Source organism: Marmota monax, unplaced genomic scaffold (genome assembly GCF_021218885.2).
Source record: "Marmota monax isolate L192 unplaced genomic scaffold, Marmota_monax_Labrador192_F-V1.1 WCK01_AAM20220418_F8-fsc00024, whole genome shotgun sequence".
Lineage (NCBI taxonomy): Eukaryota > Metazoa > Chordata > Mammalia > Rodentia > Sciuridae > Marmota > Marmota monax.
In genome coordinates, this window is record NW_026695224.1 from 10632924 (window position 1) to 10645025 (window position 12102).

At 45.2% G+C, this 12102-nt stretch overlaps 1 protein-coding gene across 2 annotated transcripts; it reads left to right on the forward strand.

Annotated features, from left to right (window-relative positions):
• The first annotated feature begins 2700 nt into the window (after positions 1–2700).
• Arl2bp (ADP ribosylation factor like GTPase 2 binding protein) lies at positions 2701–10913 on the forward strand. 2 transcript variants are annotated; one of them, XM_046435151.2, is made up of 6 exons: positions 2701–2985; positions 3836–3897; positions 7094–7200; positions 8209–8294; positions 8664–8760; positions 9453–10913. In XM_046435151.2, exons 1-6 carry the CDS (start codon positions 2948–2950, stop codon positions 9552–9554), a joined length of 492 nt encoding a protein of 163 aa, XP_046291107.1. In that variant the 5' UTR covers positions 2701–2947; the 3' UTR covers positions 9555–10913. The 2 variants fall into 2 exon arrangements, with proteins under 2 accessions (XP_046291107.1, XP_058431828.1); XM_058575845.1 differs by lacking the exon at positions 2701–2985 and adding an exon at positions 3117–3383.
• The last annotated feature ends 1189 nt before the right edge of the window (positions 10914–12102 follow it).

Below are 12102 nucleotides of genomic sequence, written 5' to 3' on the forward strand. Positions count from 1 at the left end.
ATTTATAAATGTTTAGTATACTGTTTAGCACATGCCTGAGAAGTGGGTGACTAGTTCTTTATCCGCTTTTGTTCCTAGAGCCAGGGATGATGAAATGAATTGAAAGATGGCTACAAATTCTTTGGCATTTTTCCAATATCAAGAAATGAGCTGGGTTTTTTTTTTTTTAATCTTTATTTTTTTAATGGAGTGCTGAGGATCGAACCCAGCACCTCGCATGTGCTAGGCTAGTGCTCTACCGCTGAGCTCCAGCCCCAAGAAATGAGGTTTTTGTGCCTATAATCCCAGTAGCTTGGGAGGGTGAGGCCGGAGAATTGGACGTTCAAAGCCAGCCTCAACAACTTAGCGAGGCCCTGAACAACTTCGTGAGAACGCTGTCTCAAAATACAAAACAAAATGGGCTGGGGATGTGTGGTTACGCACTGCTGGGTTCACTCCCTGGTACCAAAAATAAATGAGGTTGAAGCCAGGTGTGGTGGAGGATGCCTGTTGTCCCAGCTACTCAGGAGGCAGGGGGCAGGGAAGGACCACATATATGAGACAAGTTCAAGAACAGCCTGGGCAAAATAGTAAGACCCCCATCTCAAAAAAAAAAAAAAAAAAAGGAAAGAAAAAGAAATGAGGTTTATAGCATGGGGATATGGCTCAGTGATAGATCACTTATCTAGCATGTGCAAGTCCCTAGGTTCAATCCCCAACACCAGAAAAAGAAAAGAGAAATGAGGTTTATGTCCATTTCCCCTAAATCAGGATGGGCTCAGCATCTGTTTGACCAGTGGGAATAATACTGTGCCATTCTCCGGTACCAGTTCTTTTGAGTGACTAGTGGCTTCCACTTCCTGTCTCTAATACTTGCCTTTAGAACCAGGCACCACAGTGTGAGGAAAACCAAGCAGCCCAGTTAGATCCACAGGAAGAGGAACTGAGACCCTCTAGTCCATGGCTAGCATCCACATCTGAGCTCCTGGACAAAAGCCACGGCTAACTGCCAGCCACATGAGCGGGCTCCTTGGAAGAAGCTTCTCTGGCTCCACTGCAGCCGCCCCAGCTGACACCAAGAGGGACAAACAGAGGACATGAACAGGTAACCAGAACAGACAAAATCAAACATTATTCTTTCCTGACCCCATGATTTAGGAAGGGTGGGCAAGTTCATTGTTCCAGACATAAGTATGCTAGGTAGAAGAAGTAGGTGGTAGGACCTTTGAGGAGTCTCCTGTGAGCTGTCTGACCAGTGCTTTATGGAAAAAAATCTCAGTTCCAAAAAAAAAAAAAAAAAAATTTCCCCCAGCACTGGGGATTGAACTCAGGGTTTCATGCATGACAGAAGAAGTCTCTATTCCTAAACTACATCCTCAGCCCTTTTTAAATTTTATTTTGAAACAGGATCTTACTTAGTTACCCAGCTGGCTGGAACTCCATTCTCCATCCTCATCCAGCCCAGCTCAGCTAGTCTTTTTGGAAGCCTATCCAAAAAGTTTAGCACCTGGTGCTAAACTAAGTATCCTGAGATTAGATCTCACCCAAGACAACTGTGTCTTTGTGACTAAATTTAGTTCTGATCCTAAGGTATATCTATGTCCATTCAAAGATGTCTGCTAATTCATTCAGGATAATCATCTGACCCTCAATTCACACAGTAATCCCTCTAGTTCCATACCACACATTTGGCCAAAAGGTAATCATGCAATCAAAGAAACATAATGCTGAATGGTCCAATCAAGAGAAATCAGCTCCAGGAAATCCTTTCTCAAAGTTTTGCTGTTATGGAGCAAGGGCCTCTCTTTTATTTTACTTTATTTGGTGCTGAGAATGAACCCAGTGCCTCACACATGCTAGGCAAGCGCTCTACCGCTGAGTCACAACCCAGCCCCAGTTGTCTTATTTCTGATTGTGTTGTTCAGGTGGTTCTGTCAACTTTTGTTTTGCAGTATTAGCCAGGGAGCTACTTACTATCTAATAATCTTTATGTGAAGATTATGGTGTAAATTTTGATATTCACTTCCTGCACTGGGGTCTGTTTCCACGGGAAGCAAGGGATACCTTTCCTACAAATATGACTTATGCATCATCTGGTTCAAGATTGGCACTCAAGTGCTTCGGCCATTTAAAAGCATGCTTTCAAACTGGGCATGGTGGCACGTGCTTGTGAGCTACTCAGGAAGCAAGCAGAAGGATGGCAAGTTTGAGGCCAGGCTCTGCAACTTAGCGAAACCCTATCTCAAAATTAAAAACAAAAAAACAAACAAAAGGCTGGCGATGTACTGCTTAGTGGCAGAGCACCTGGGCTCAATCCTCGGTAACGTTTAAAACGGAAGTATCACACACTTTCAGCTACTTAATCTTCCCAAACACCTTATCAGGCCGCTTTGTCCCCAAGTTGCAAGTGAGGAAACCAAAGTTCTTGGCTTCGAGTCCTTGATCCATAAAAGGCGAACCACCCGAAACCTGGCCGCCACACAGCGCGCGACCACGGCGGCGACTCCCCGCAGGTCCACGTCGGCCCAGCATCCCTCGCGACCTTCCTTTTCCCAGACTCCTTCTCCCTCTTTTGCCCCACCCCTGTCGGGGACGCGGCCTGTGATTGGCTGTCAGAGCCCGCGGGGCGGTGAAGGTTGCGGTGACCCTGGTAACGGGAGGCGGGGCGCTGGTCGGTAACCGACGTCTGGACCCGAGGCGGCTGCGGCGGAGCGGCCTCGCTGTGCGAGGAGGCCCGGCTGGCGCGAGGCCGCAGCCAGGAGCCCGAGGCCGGGCCTCGCGCTGAGCCGGCTGGGCCGTGGGCTGCCTGCGGCCTGGGCGGCGAGGCCTCCTCCCGGCTGGCGGGCCGCCGTGCCCTCGATGCGGGTGTGGGCTCCGCGGAGCAGGACGGAGGCTGGGCCCGGGCCGCGGGCGGGATAGGAGGCCGACAGGCCCGCTCGCCCGCGCAGGTGGATGCGGTGCCGCGGCGATGGACACCCTAGAGGAAGAGAGCTTCGCGCTGTCTTTGTGAGTGACGCCGACAGCGCTCCGGCTGCGGGAGGCCGCGGCTCTGTGAAGCGGGTGACCTCGGGTCGGTGTCGCGGTGGGGGACAGCCGAGGCTCCACTCCATTAAGCGGTCTCCGCTGTGCGGCTTCTGCGGCCGCTGAGCCAGCAGCTTTAGGTCCCGGGAGACAGGCGTGCGGGGGCGGTGTCACCGAGTATCAGCGTCTCCATCACAATCCCTCGCCTGAACCTTAGGCGTCAGCAAAACCTAGGGGACTTGAGCTGCCAGGGCTGACCGCGGGTCAGAGGACCTCCACCACCACCTCCCTCCCCCAGCGACTCCGGTCTGCTCCCCTGTAGACCACGATTTCCCTGGCGCCTGGTTCACGCTGCGTAGGTGCGGCGTGATAGCCAAGATGCGGTGAGTAGGTCCCGCGGGGAATAAAGGTGGAGGCGCCTGGAGATAGCCCGTGGCTCCCCTTATTTGTCCCTTTTATAATTCATTGTCATATCGGGTTTTATAAAAGTGGAGCCATTGCATTTCATTAGTGTTTTTTCTTCTGTTTCGGGTTGATAGGCAGTAATCAGCTAATCTTTAATTCTTGAAGCCGAGTGATGGAAACTCGTTTTACTATTCTTTTTTCTCTTGTACATGTTGGAAAATGTCCGTAAAAACATTTTTAAGGGGCTGGGGTTGCGGCTCAGCGGTAAAATGCTCGCCTAGCACATGCGAGACCCTGGGTTCCATCCTTAGCACCACATACAAATAAATAAAATAAAGGTATTGTGTCCAACTACAACTAAAAAATAAATATTAAATTTTTTTTTTAAATAATGAATTGAACCAACACATAATCCTGGCATATTTTTCAGCTCCTCTGCATCCGATGCAGAATTTGATGCAGTGGTTGGATATCTAGAGGACATTATCATGGGTAAGTTTCCATACCACAACCTCATCTGTGCTCTTTAGTTCTCAGACCCTTGCTTTTAAGGACATTGACATCAATTTGAAGAGTTAATTTTTTAAAAAGAGAAAACATCAAGTTACATGTAAATTTCAGTGTTTCTCAGTGCAATACTGAGTCTTACTGAGATTTGTCTTAGAAACCTAATACTCCTTAAAACAACTAATTAGTATAGGTGGGTTCTAAGGGCACAGTGGCACCCACCTGTAATCCCATCAGCTTCAGAGGCTGAGGTAGGAGGATGATGAGTGCAAAGCCAGCCTCAGCAACTTAGCAAGGCCCTAAGCAGCTTAGAGAGAGGCCCTGTCTCAAAATAAAATGGGCTGGGGATGTGGCTCAGTGTTTAAGAGCCCCTGGTTTCATTCCCTGGTATTAAAAAAAAAAAAAGAATAGGTGGGCTCTTGGGGAGAGAGAAATGAGACCCTTAATATTTGGAGACCTGAATCTATGAGCATGACCAGCCATGCTTATCTTTTTAGTTAGATGAACAACACCTTCAGCACGTGCTTGTACCAGATCACCTAGAACAAAAACAAAATCAATTTAAATGTCACCAGATTCAAAGACCTATACAATATGCTCACACCTAATTAATGTCAAGGCTGCTTAAACAAGAAGACACATTTTGAACCCCAAATATCAAGTGATTGACATGGGATTTGATTTTCACAAAAGCTTGGCTAGGAACCTGCACATTTGTTCCCAGGAAAATCGTATATGTATTTAGTCAGAGAGTTCAACCCTGGGTATTCTCTTGTCTTCTCTTGAGAGGTGAGGGGCATCTGCATCCTGCCTTTGAGGTATGTATCTTTACTATCCTTCATTAAATCTTTGTTTGTGTCGTTCTTTAGACATTTCCTGAAATTCTTTTCAGTTCTGTTTTTCGAACCTGCACAGCCAGGCACAGTGGCACACACCTGTAATTCCAGCAAAGAGACAGGAGAATCAGAAATTGAGGCCAGCCATAGTAACTTAGTGAGACCCTGTTTCCAAATAAAAACTAGAAAAGGCTAGGGATATAGCTCAGTGGTAATGTACCTCTGGGTTCAGTCCCCAGTACCAAAATAAAAAGAACCTGCTTGTTCCGAGTTTAAGTCCCATTGCCTCCTTGCAGGGACTTTCTCCTCAACCCCTGTCTAGTGACACTAATTACCATAGATTTGGGGACCTAGAGAGATATAGTCAGGTAATGGAGCATCTAGAAGGAGCTCTTGGCAAAGCTTCAAAAAATACTGGAGCATCCAGTATTTCACAAATAGGAGTAAGAGTAATTTTGGTTTTTTAGGTAGTTTTTAGTTTTCACACTATAAAACAGAACATAAAACCATAACCAGGGCTTGGGTTGTGGCTCAGGGGTGGAGCACTTGCCTACCATGCATGGGGCACTGGGTTCAATCATCAGCACCATATAAAAAAAGAAAATAAAGATATTGTGTCCATCTATAACTGGAAGATAAATATTAAAAAAAAAAAAAAAACCATCACCATACACACAAATGTCCATGAAGAAAATAAGGTGTTAGGCTTCAGCTGGATTTCTAGTTTCCTGAGTTTTGTGTTCGTATTTGTGGATTCATTTGGCATCCATTAATCCTGCTAAGTAATACGAATAGTAACAGGCTGCAAAATTTTAAAACAGACATTGTCTATTGACTTGAGTTTTTTTAGAAGTAGGAAAAGATAATTAATTGGTGTTATTGGCCATATAGCTTAATCTAGTTTAGTCTGAAAATCACCAACCAATTTGTGTGTGTGTGTGTGGTGCTAGGGATTGAACCCAGGGCTTTGTGCATGCGAGACAAGCACTCTACTAATTGAGCTATATCCCCAGCCCACTGATCAGTTTTTTGAACCTTCGGTTCCTATAAAGCTTTGTGCCCTTAATTCCTAAATATAGACATTTCACTGTGCATTAAGCTCTTCCATGAGGACTTGAGGATTTCTGGGGAAGACTGAAATCTGTTCAGTTCTTTTCCCTATTATGGGCACTATCTGCTATGAGAAAATGAGCCTTCTGCAGGCACAGGGTATTTATCTTAAGTCTGGATCCTTTCTTGAAGCTTTCCTTTTATTTTTTAAAATAATATTCTTTTCAGTTGCTAAAATTCCCTATTCCCTAACATGAAGTATTTGCTGTGAACTAATCTCTTTATTTGCATGAATTTTTATTCAAATTCCACCCAGCCACCCCACAAGACTGATGAAGAAATTGAGGTTTAAAGAAATTAAATAACTTGTCCAAGGTCGCACAGGTAGCAAGTGGTGGCAGTAGGATTTGAACTCAGGCAGTCTGGCTTCTGTTGTTTCCACATTTTTAACTGCTACGCTGTTTTCAACACTGCTTTTTAAATTATATAAAGAGAGAGGCTTGTTGCCATTAGGTCTGAAGTCCTGCAGTTTGAGAATGGACCTTCTGTATGCCCAATAAGCTTTTATAATTTCTTAAAGATAAGAGAGACAGAGACAATTTGTTCCTTTACAGACAAGGAGTATAAGGGAGTTCCCAAGCCATCCCATAGGGATGTGTTTAAAACAAACTGGCAGAAGGTGGTGACATTTGAACAGAAGTGTGGACATACTTAAAATCATCAAACTGAATGGTTAAAACAGCTGGGCACTGTGGTGCACGCCTGTAATCTAGTGGCTTGGGAGGCTGAGACAGATCTAATTGAAAGCCAGCCTCAGCAATGGCAAGGCACTGAACAACTCAGTGAGACCCTGTCTCTAAATACAATGCAAAATAGGGCTGGGGATGTGGCTCAGTGGTCAAGTGCCCCTGAGTTCAATCCCCACTATCCCCACTCCCCCCCCCAAAAAAAAAATTTAACACCGTAAATTTTATATATCTTACCACAGTTTTTTTAAAAAGCCAGGCTTTGTGGCTCACACCTATAATATCAGCTTCTTGGGAAGCTGAGGATGGTAAGTTCAAGGCCAGCCTGGGCAAGTTAGCAAGATCTGTCTAAAAATAAAAAGGGTTGGGGTTTAACCCCAAGTACCACAAAATAAAATAAGAGTGATTGTTTTTTTTCAAGTCAGTGTCCCATTTAACTCCTCTTAAAACATTAGCTGTTAAGAAAGCAGTACTGTTGCCGTCTCATAGATCAGAATTGCTGGTAAAAAAATCCATTAAGAATAATAAATTCCTCCCTCTGTGGTTCAGATGACGAGTTCCAGTTATTACAGAGAAACTTCATGGACAAGTACTACCAGGAGTTTGAAGATACAGAAGAGAATAAACTCATCTACACACCCATTTTTAACGAATATGTAAGTGAATTCTTGTTTCTCCTACCAGGAGATTAGGGTTTCTTTAAAACTCAAATTCAGAATCAAAAGACATTGAAATTTGCTTTTAAAATAATGCCAGCAGAAACCTGCCAGGAATTCTGATTAGAATCTGGTTTAGTTCACCTTCCTCCACCCAGCTCTTAGGGCTGTTTTCCAAAAGGCTTTCAGGTGGTATTTGAGGAACTTGCAACTTGTGATTTAAAAGATGTTGGGCTTTGCCATAATCTTGCTTTCGATTGTAATATGTGAGTTCACATACCTTGATGCTGTTTCCTCTAAAGTTTTCAGTCATATACGCATGACTGTTAAGTAAAAGAGAAAACAGGAGCTAGGGGTGTGGCCCACTGGTAGGCACTTATCTAGCATGTCCAGTGCCCTGGGTTCAATCCCCAGCAGCACTGCCAGAAAAAAAAAAAAAAAAAACAGTGAAAAGAGGCCAAGATCACTGTTACAAGGTGATAGGAACACCAAGACCGGAACCTGGGGACCTCAGCTCCTTGCCCTTGGCTGTACCCTGAGGCTTCTCACAGCCTCTAAGAATGGGTTTGAGCCTTGAGGACTTTTATTTTCTAAACACAGAATCATGGCATAATCTAGGAAACTGGCTCAGCAGGAGCCAGGACTCCTCCCCGAGTGCTTGTTGTGTGCTCTGTCTGCACAGATTCCATCTACACAGGAAGACCATTAACTTCCTGTCCTCCTGCACTGGGGAGTGGGAGCTGTGCTCTGCCTGACTCCACCAGGGTTAGAGCAGCCTCCTGTTAATGGCATAACTACCTGCAAGTGCCCCTCGGCACCAGGAATCCCACGACTTAGCCAGGACAGGAGCTGGGATTTGGTCCCCTTTGGTATCCCTGTCACTCAGCATAGAGCCTACACGTAGAATAGGGTCTCGGGCGACACTGCCAAGGGCAGGAGATGGGTTTTCTGAAAACATGTCCTGCTTCTCTAAAGGTGGTCTAACTGAGATCTTTTCCACTGTTGCAGATTTCTCTGGTGGAAAAATATATTGAAGAACAGCTACTGGAGCGGATTCCTGGATTTAACATGGCGGCTTTCACAACTACATTACAGTGAGTTGAGTGCGACTGTAGGTTTTTATGTTTCTTTCCTTTCTCCTTCCCTAGACTGGGGGCGAGGTGGAAAGTCTGCCTTTTTTATTTAAGAGAAAACCTTCAGTGGGCTCTGAATGTGAAGTCAATACTTCTGCACAAAATTTTTTTTTTTTTTTTTAGAGAGAGAATTTTTTAATATTTATTTTTTAGTTTTCGGCGGACATAACATCTTTATTTGTATGTGGTGCTAAGGATCTAACCCAGCGCCACGTGCATGCCAGGGAGCACCCTACCGCTTGAGCCATATCCCCAGCCCTCTGCACAAAATCTTGAAGTGACATGTGTCTGGCCATTCATTCCTGAAGCCACCATCCTTTGCTTTTCCAGGCACCATAAAGATGAAGTGGCTGGTGACATATTTGACATGCTGCTCACGTTTACGGATTTTCTGGCTTTTAAAGAAATGTTTCTGGACTACAGAGCAGTAAGTTATGACTGCCTCTTTATCTAGCCACCCTGAATCATCTAGGAAGTTCCAACTAGAAACCATCTCCCATGTTTCCCTGATCATTGCCCCTTAAAACTGGCCAGTATCATTAGAGCTGCTCACATAGTGTGTCAGTGGAGGGAGCTGGTAACCACTGGCCAGACTGTGTTTTGTTTATTTGTTTGTTTGTTTTGGCACTGGGGAATGAACCCAGGGGCCCTTGACCACTGAGCTACATCCCCAGCCCTTTATGAATTTTATTTAGAAACATAGTCTCCCTAAGTTGCTCAGGGCCTCACCAAGTTTCTGAGGCTGGCTTTGAACTCACAATCCTCCCACCTCAGCTTCCTGAGCTTCTGGGATTACAGGCCTGAACCAACTGGCCAGAGCCTTTTCGTGTTTGGCTGAAACAGAACCTTTGAGTCCCTAAATACACAGGACAAAAACCAAAGCACTGGTCTAATCCTGTCTTAATGTAGGCTCTTTATAAGAAAAATATTTTCCAGTGAAGAGGGGAACATGTTTAAAGAGTGCCCAGGGCTGTAGTTGAGCAGAAATACAGAATAATCTGCTTTACATCCCTGTGCCCCCTCCCCCCACCCCCTCTCCCTGCACCATAGGCAGGGTCCTGAGCCAGAAAGGCTGCTTCCTGTTGCTTGCTCCTTGAAACTGTTTCCTTTTTCATGCAGGAAAAGGAAGGCCGGGGACTGGACTTAAGCAGTGGCTTAGTGGTGACTTCATTGTGCAAATCATCCTCTATGCCAGCTTCCCAGAACAATTTGAGGCACTAGGTCCCATCTCCAGGCAATGAACAGGAACATTCTGGATGTCACCAGTCTAACAGACTCAGAGAGACTACAGCTAATGACGACAGAAGAGTCCATCTCAGAAAGACTCTGTTCTGCAGCCCTTGGTTTGTGTTAAGTATTGACAGGTCAGAAACAACATGACCGGACCTTTGGACCCACTTCTCCTGACAAGCCGTTTTGTATTAGTGTTCTTCCCCTCCCCACCTAGTCACCTCTCAGGTGCTTGGGTCAGGCCCCTCTGATCAGGCCCAGGTCAGCCATTCCACCTGGGAGCCCTTCCCTGGTACATGTTGGTGTGCATAACCACAACCACGAGCCCTCCTCTTTCCAGCAGGCTTTGCATGAGTCCTTTGTGCACTCACTGCTCTTTTTTACATGGGACATAGTTTCAGTCCTTCACCCTCAATGGGGTTTTTGTTTGGGAGTATTTATCTAGGGAGCTACTGGAGCCAGCTGCCTGTCCTGCGATTTCTGTGTCTCCTCTGATCACAGCTTGTGCTGGCTGTGGGGTCAACCAAGAGAGATGTCCTTTACCTAAAAGCTACATGTGAAAGTCAACTCCCAGTCTTAACATACATGGTCCTTGTAACACTGTCTTCTGTTGGTCCTGATATAGTCCCACTGTTTCTAGAAGTCTCTTTCAAGCATTATTTTTGAAAAATATTTTTATAGATGAATACTCAGGCAAACTTAGTGGATATGATCTTGGAACTTCCATGATTATCCACCTAAAGATCAAAGTATTATATGCTATGTGCTTTTTAGTCATTAGTGCTGTAAAGATAAAAATGCTTTTCATGTTGATGCACCTGTTTCAGCAGCACCAGAGAATGTCTGCTGTGTGCTGGAACAGGCTGAAGCAACCCTGCGTCATGGCATGTCAGGTGTGTTGTGCATGTTGGCTTAAAACCCTTTCTGTGTAAGCCAGTTGTTTGGTTTTTTTATTAGGGTAGGTAAAGACTCTGCGATTTCTTCTTCCCGTCACAATCTCCTGCCAAGATGGTGTTCACTGGTCTAGCTCAGCATGAGGAGGAGGCAGTGGACAGCTTTACTGTTCGTGTGTCAGCTTTGGTTTACTACATTGTTTAGTTTAGTACTGACAGAGAACTTATGTGTCACACATCCCTGGAAAGAAGGAAAAAACAGTTCAGTTCCCCTGTGTACTTTTTTTATTTTACTTTTTATAGTGAAAATAAGAATCTGTGCTGACTTTTCACTTATCTTCTGGTTTTAAAGGATGAGCTATAAGCTGTGTGTTTTTCTGTACTAATGTGTCGTTTATTACTTTTTGTACCATGAGTAAAATTTGAGGTGTTTTGCAAGAACCATCATTCCAAACAAGTTGTGTCCTCTACTTATTTATTACTGATGTTTTGTAATACTGGGGGTCAGGCCCAGGGCCTCACACATGCCAGTCAAGGTGCTCTGCCACTGAGCTACATGCCCAGCCCCCATCCTCTCTTTAATGTGGCCACTGCCATCCGGTTATTATTGCTTTGGTCCTTCTAAACTAAAGGCACTCCCAGAACCAGCTTTTTAAATGCCACCTCTCCTGGGCCTGCTTTTCCTTCCTCCTCTTTTAAGTAGGACCACCCACCACGGGCCAGGCATGTCGGAAACCCGTGGTAGGATCTGGTGGTCCTAGCTGAGAAGAGCAAATGGACAAGTCCAGAGATGAAATCATAGAAAATGAGAAGAAAAGCAAACTGTTCTTTTCAGTCTTTCCACTCAGAAAAAAGCAAGCCCGGTGGAGCTTAAGTCAGCTTGCTGATTTCTTTTTAAATAAATTAGAAAAAAATTAAAATGAACTAGAAATTGGTCCACATAGAAACTTAGACTGTGATGTCCCAATCCTCCTCGACGGGGCTCGGCCCTGGCCTGGAGTGAGAAGACTGACGTTCTGGTCCAGCCCCAGAAGAGGGCCACACACCCCTTTCCCTGAGGAGTCCTCACCCCTAGGTCAATAGTCACCAAGCTGCAGTCTGTAACGTTACCCCTGAGACAGGCTGTGTTTTAGAGTATCAGACCTGACAGGAGGGTGGACTGTAGCTGCCTAGTGTTTCATTTTCTCTAAGCTTCAAAATGGCTTGCTCTTCCTTAAAATCAAACTCATCTTACAGCTTCATCCTGGCATGATTATAATTTACTATTCAAACTCCAGCAACCTGAGAGTAGTAATATACCGGGTCATCAAGCCTGACCCTCATCCCTCAGCCAGAGCTGCTCCTCTACAGCTGCTTGGACTAGCTACCTTTTAATTGTTGCCAATTTCTTTAAAAAGGGCCAAAGGGCACTTAGAAAAAGCCTTTGGCCTGTCACCCAGGGGATGTTCCCTTAAAATGTTAGGAAAATAAGCTCCAAAGGACCCAACTGCCATCCTTTCTGCCGTCCACCAGCTCTGAGTATGTAGCACGGCCAGCCACTGCGACATCCTCTCTGGGCTTCCTAGACTTTTGAGGTAGGTGGCATTAAAATTACTAAACTTGGCGCTTTTTTTTTTTTTTTTTTTTTGGCTTTTGCAGTGTGGTCC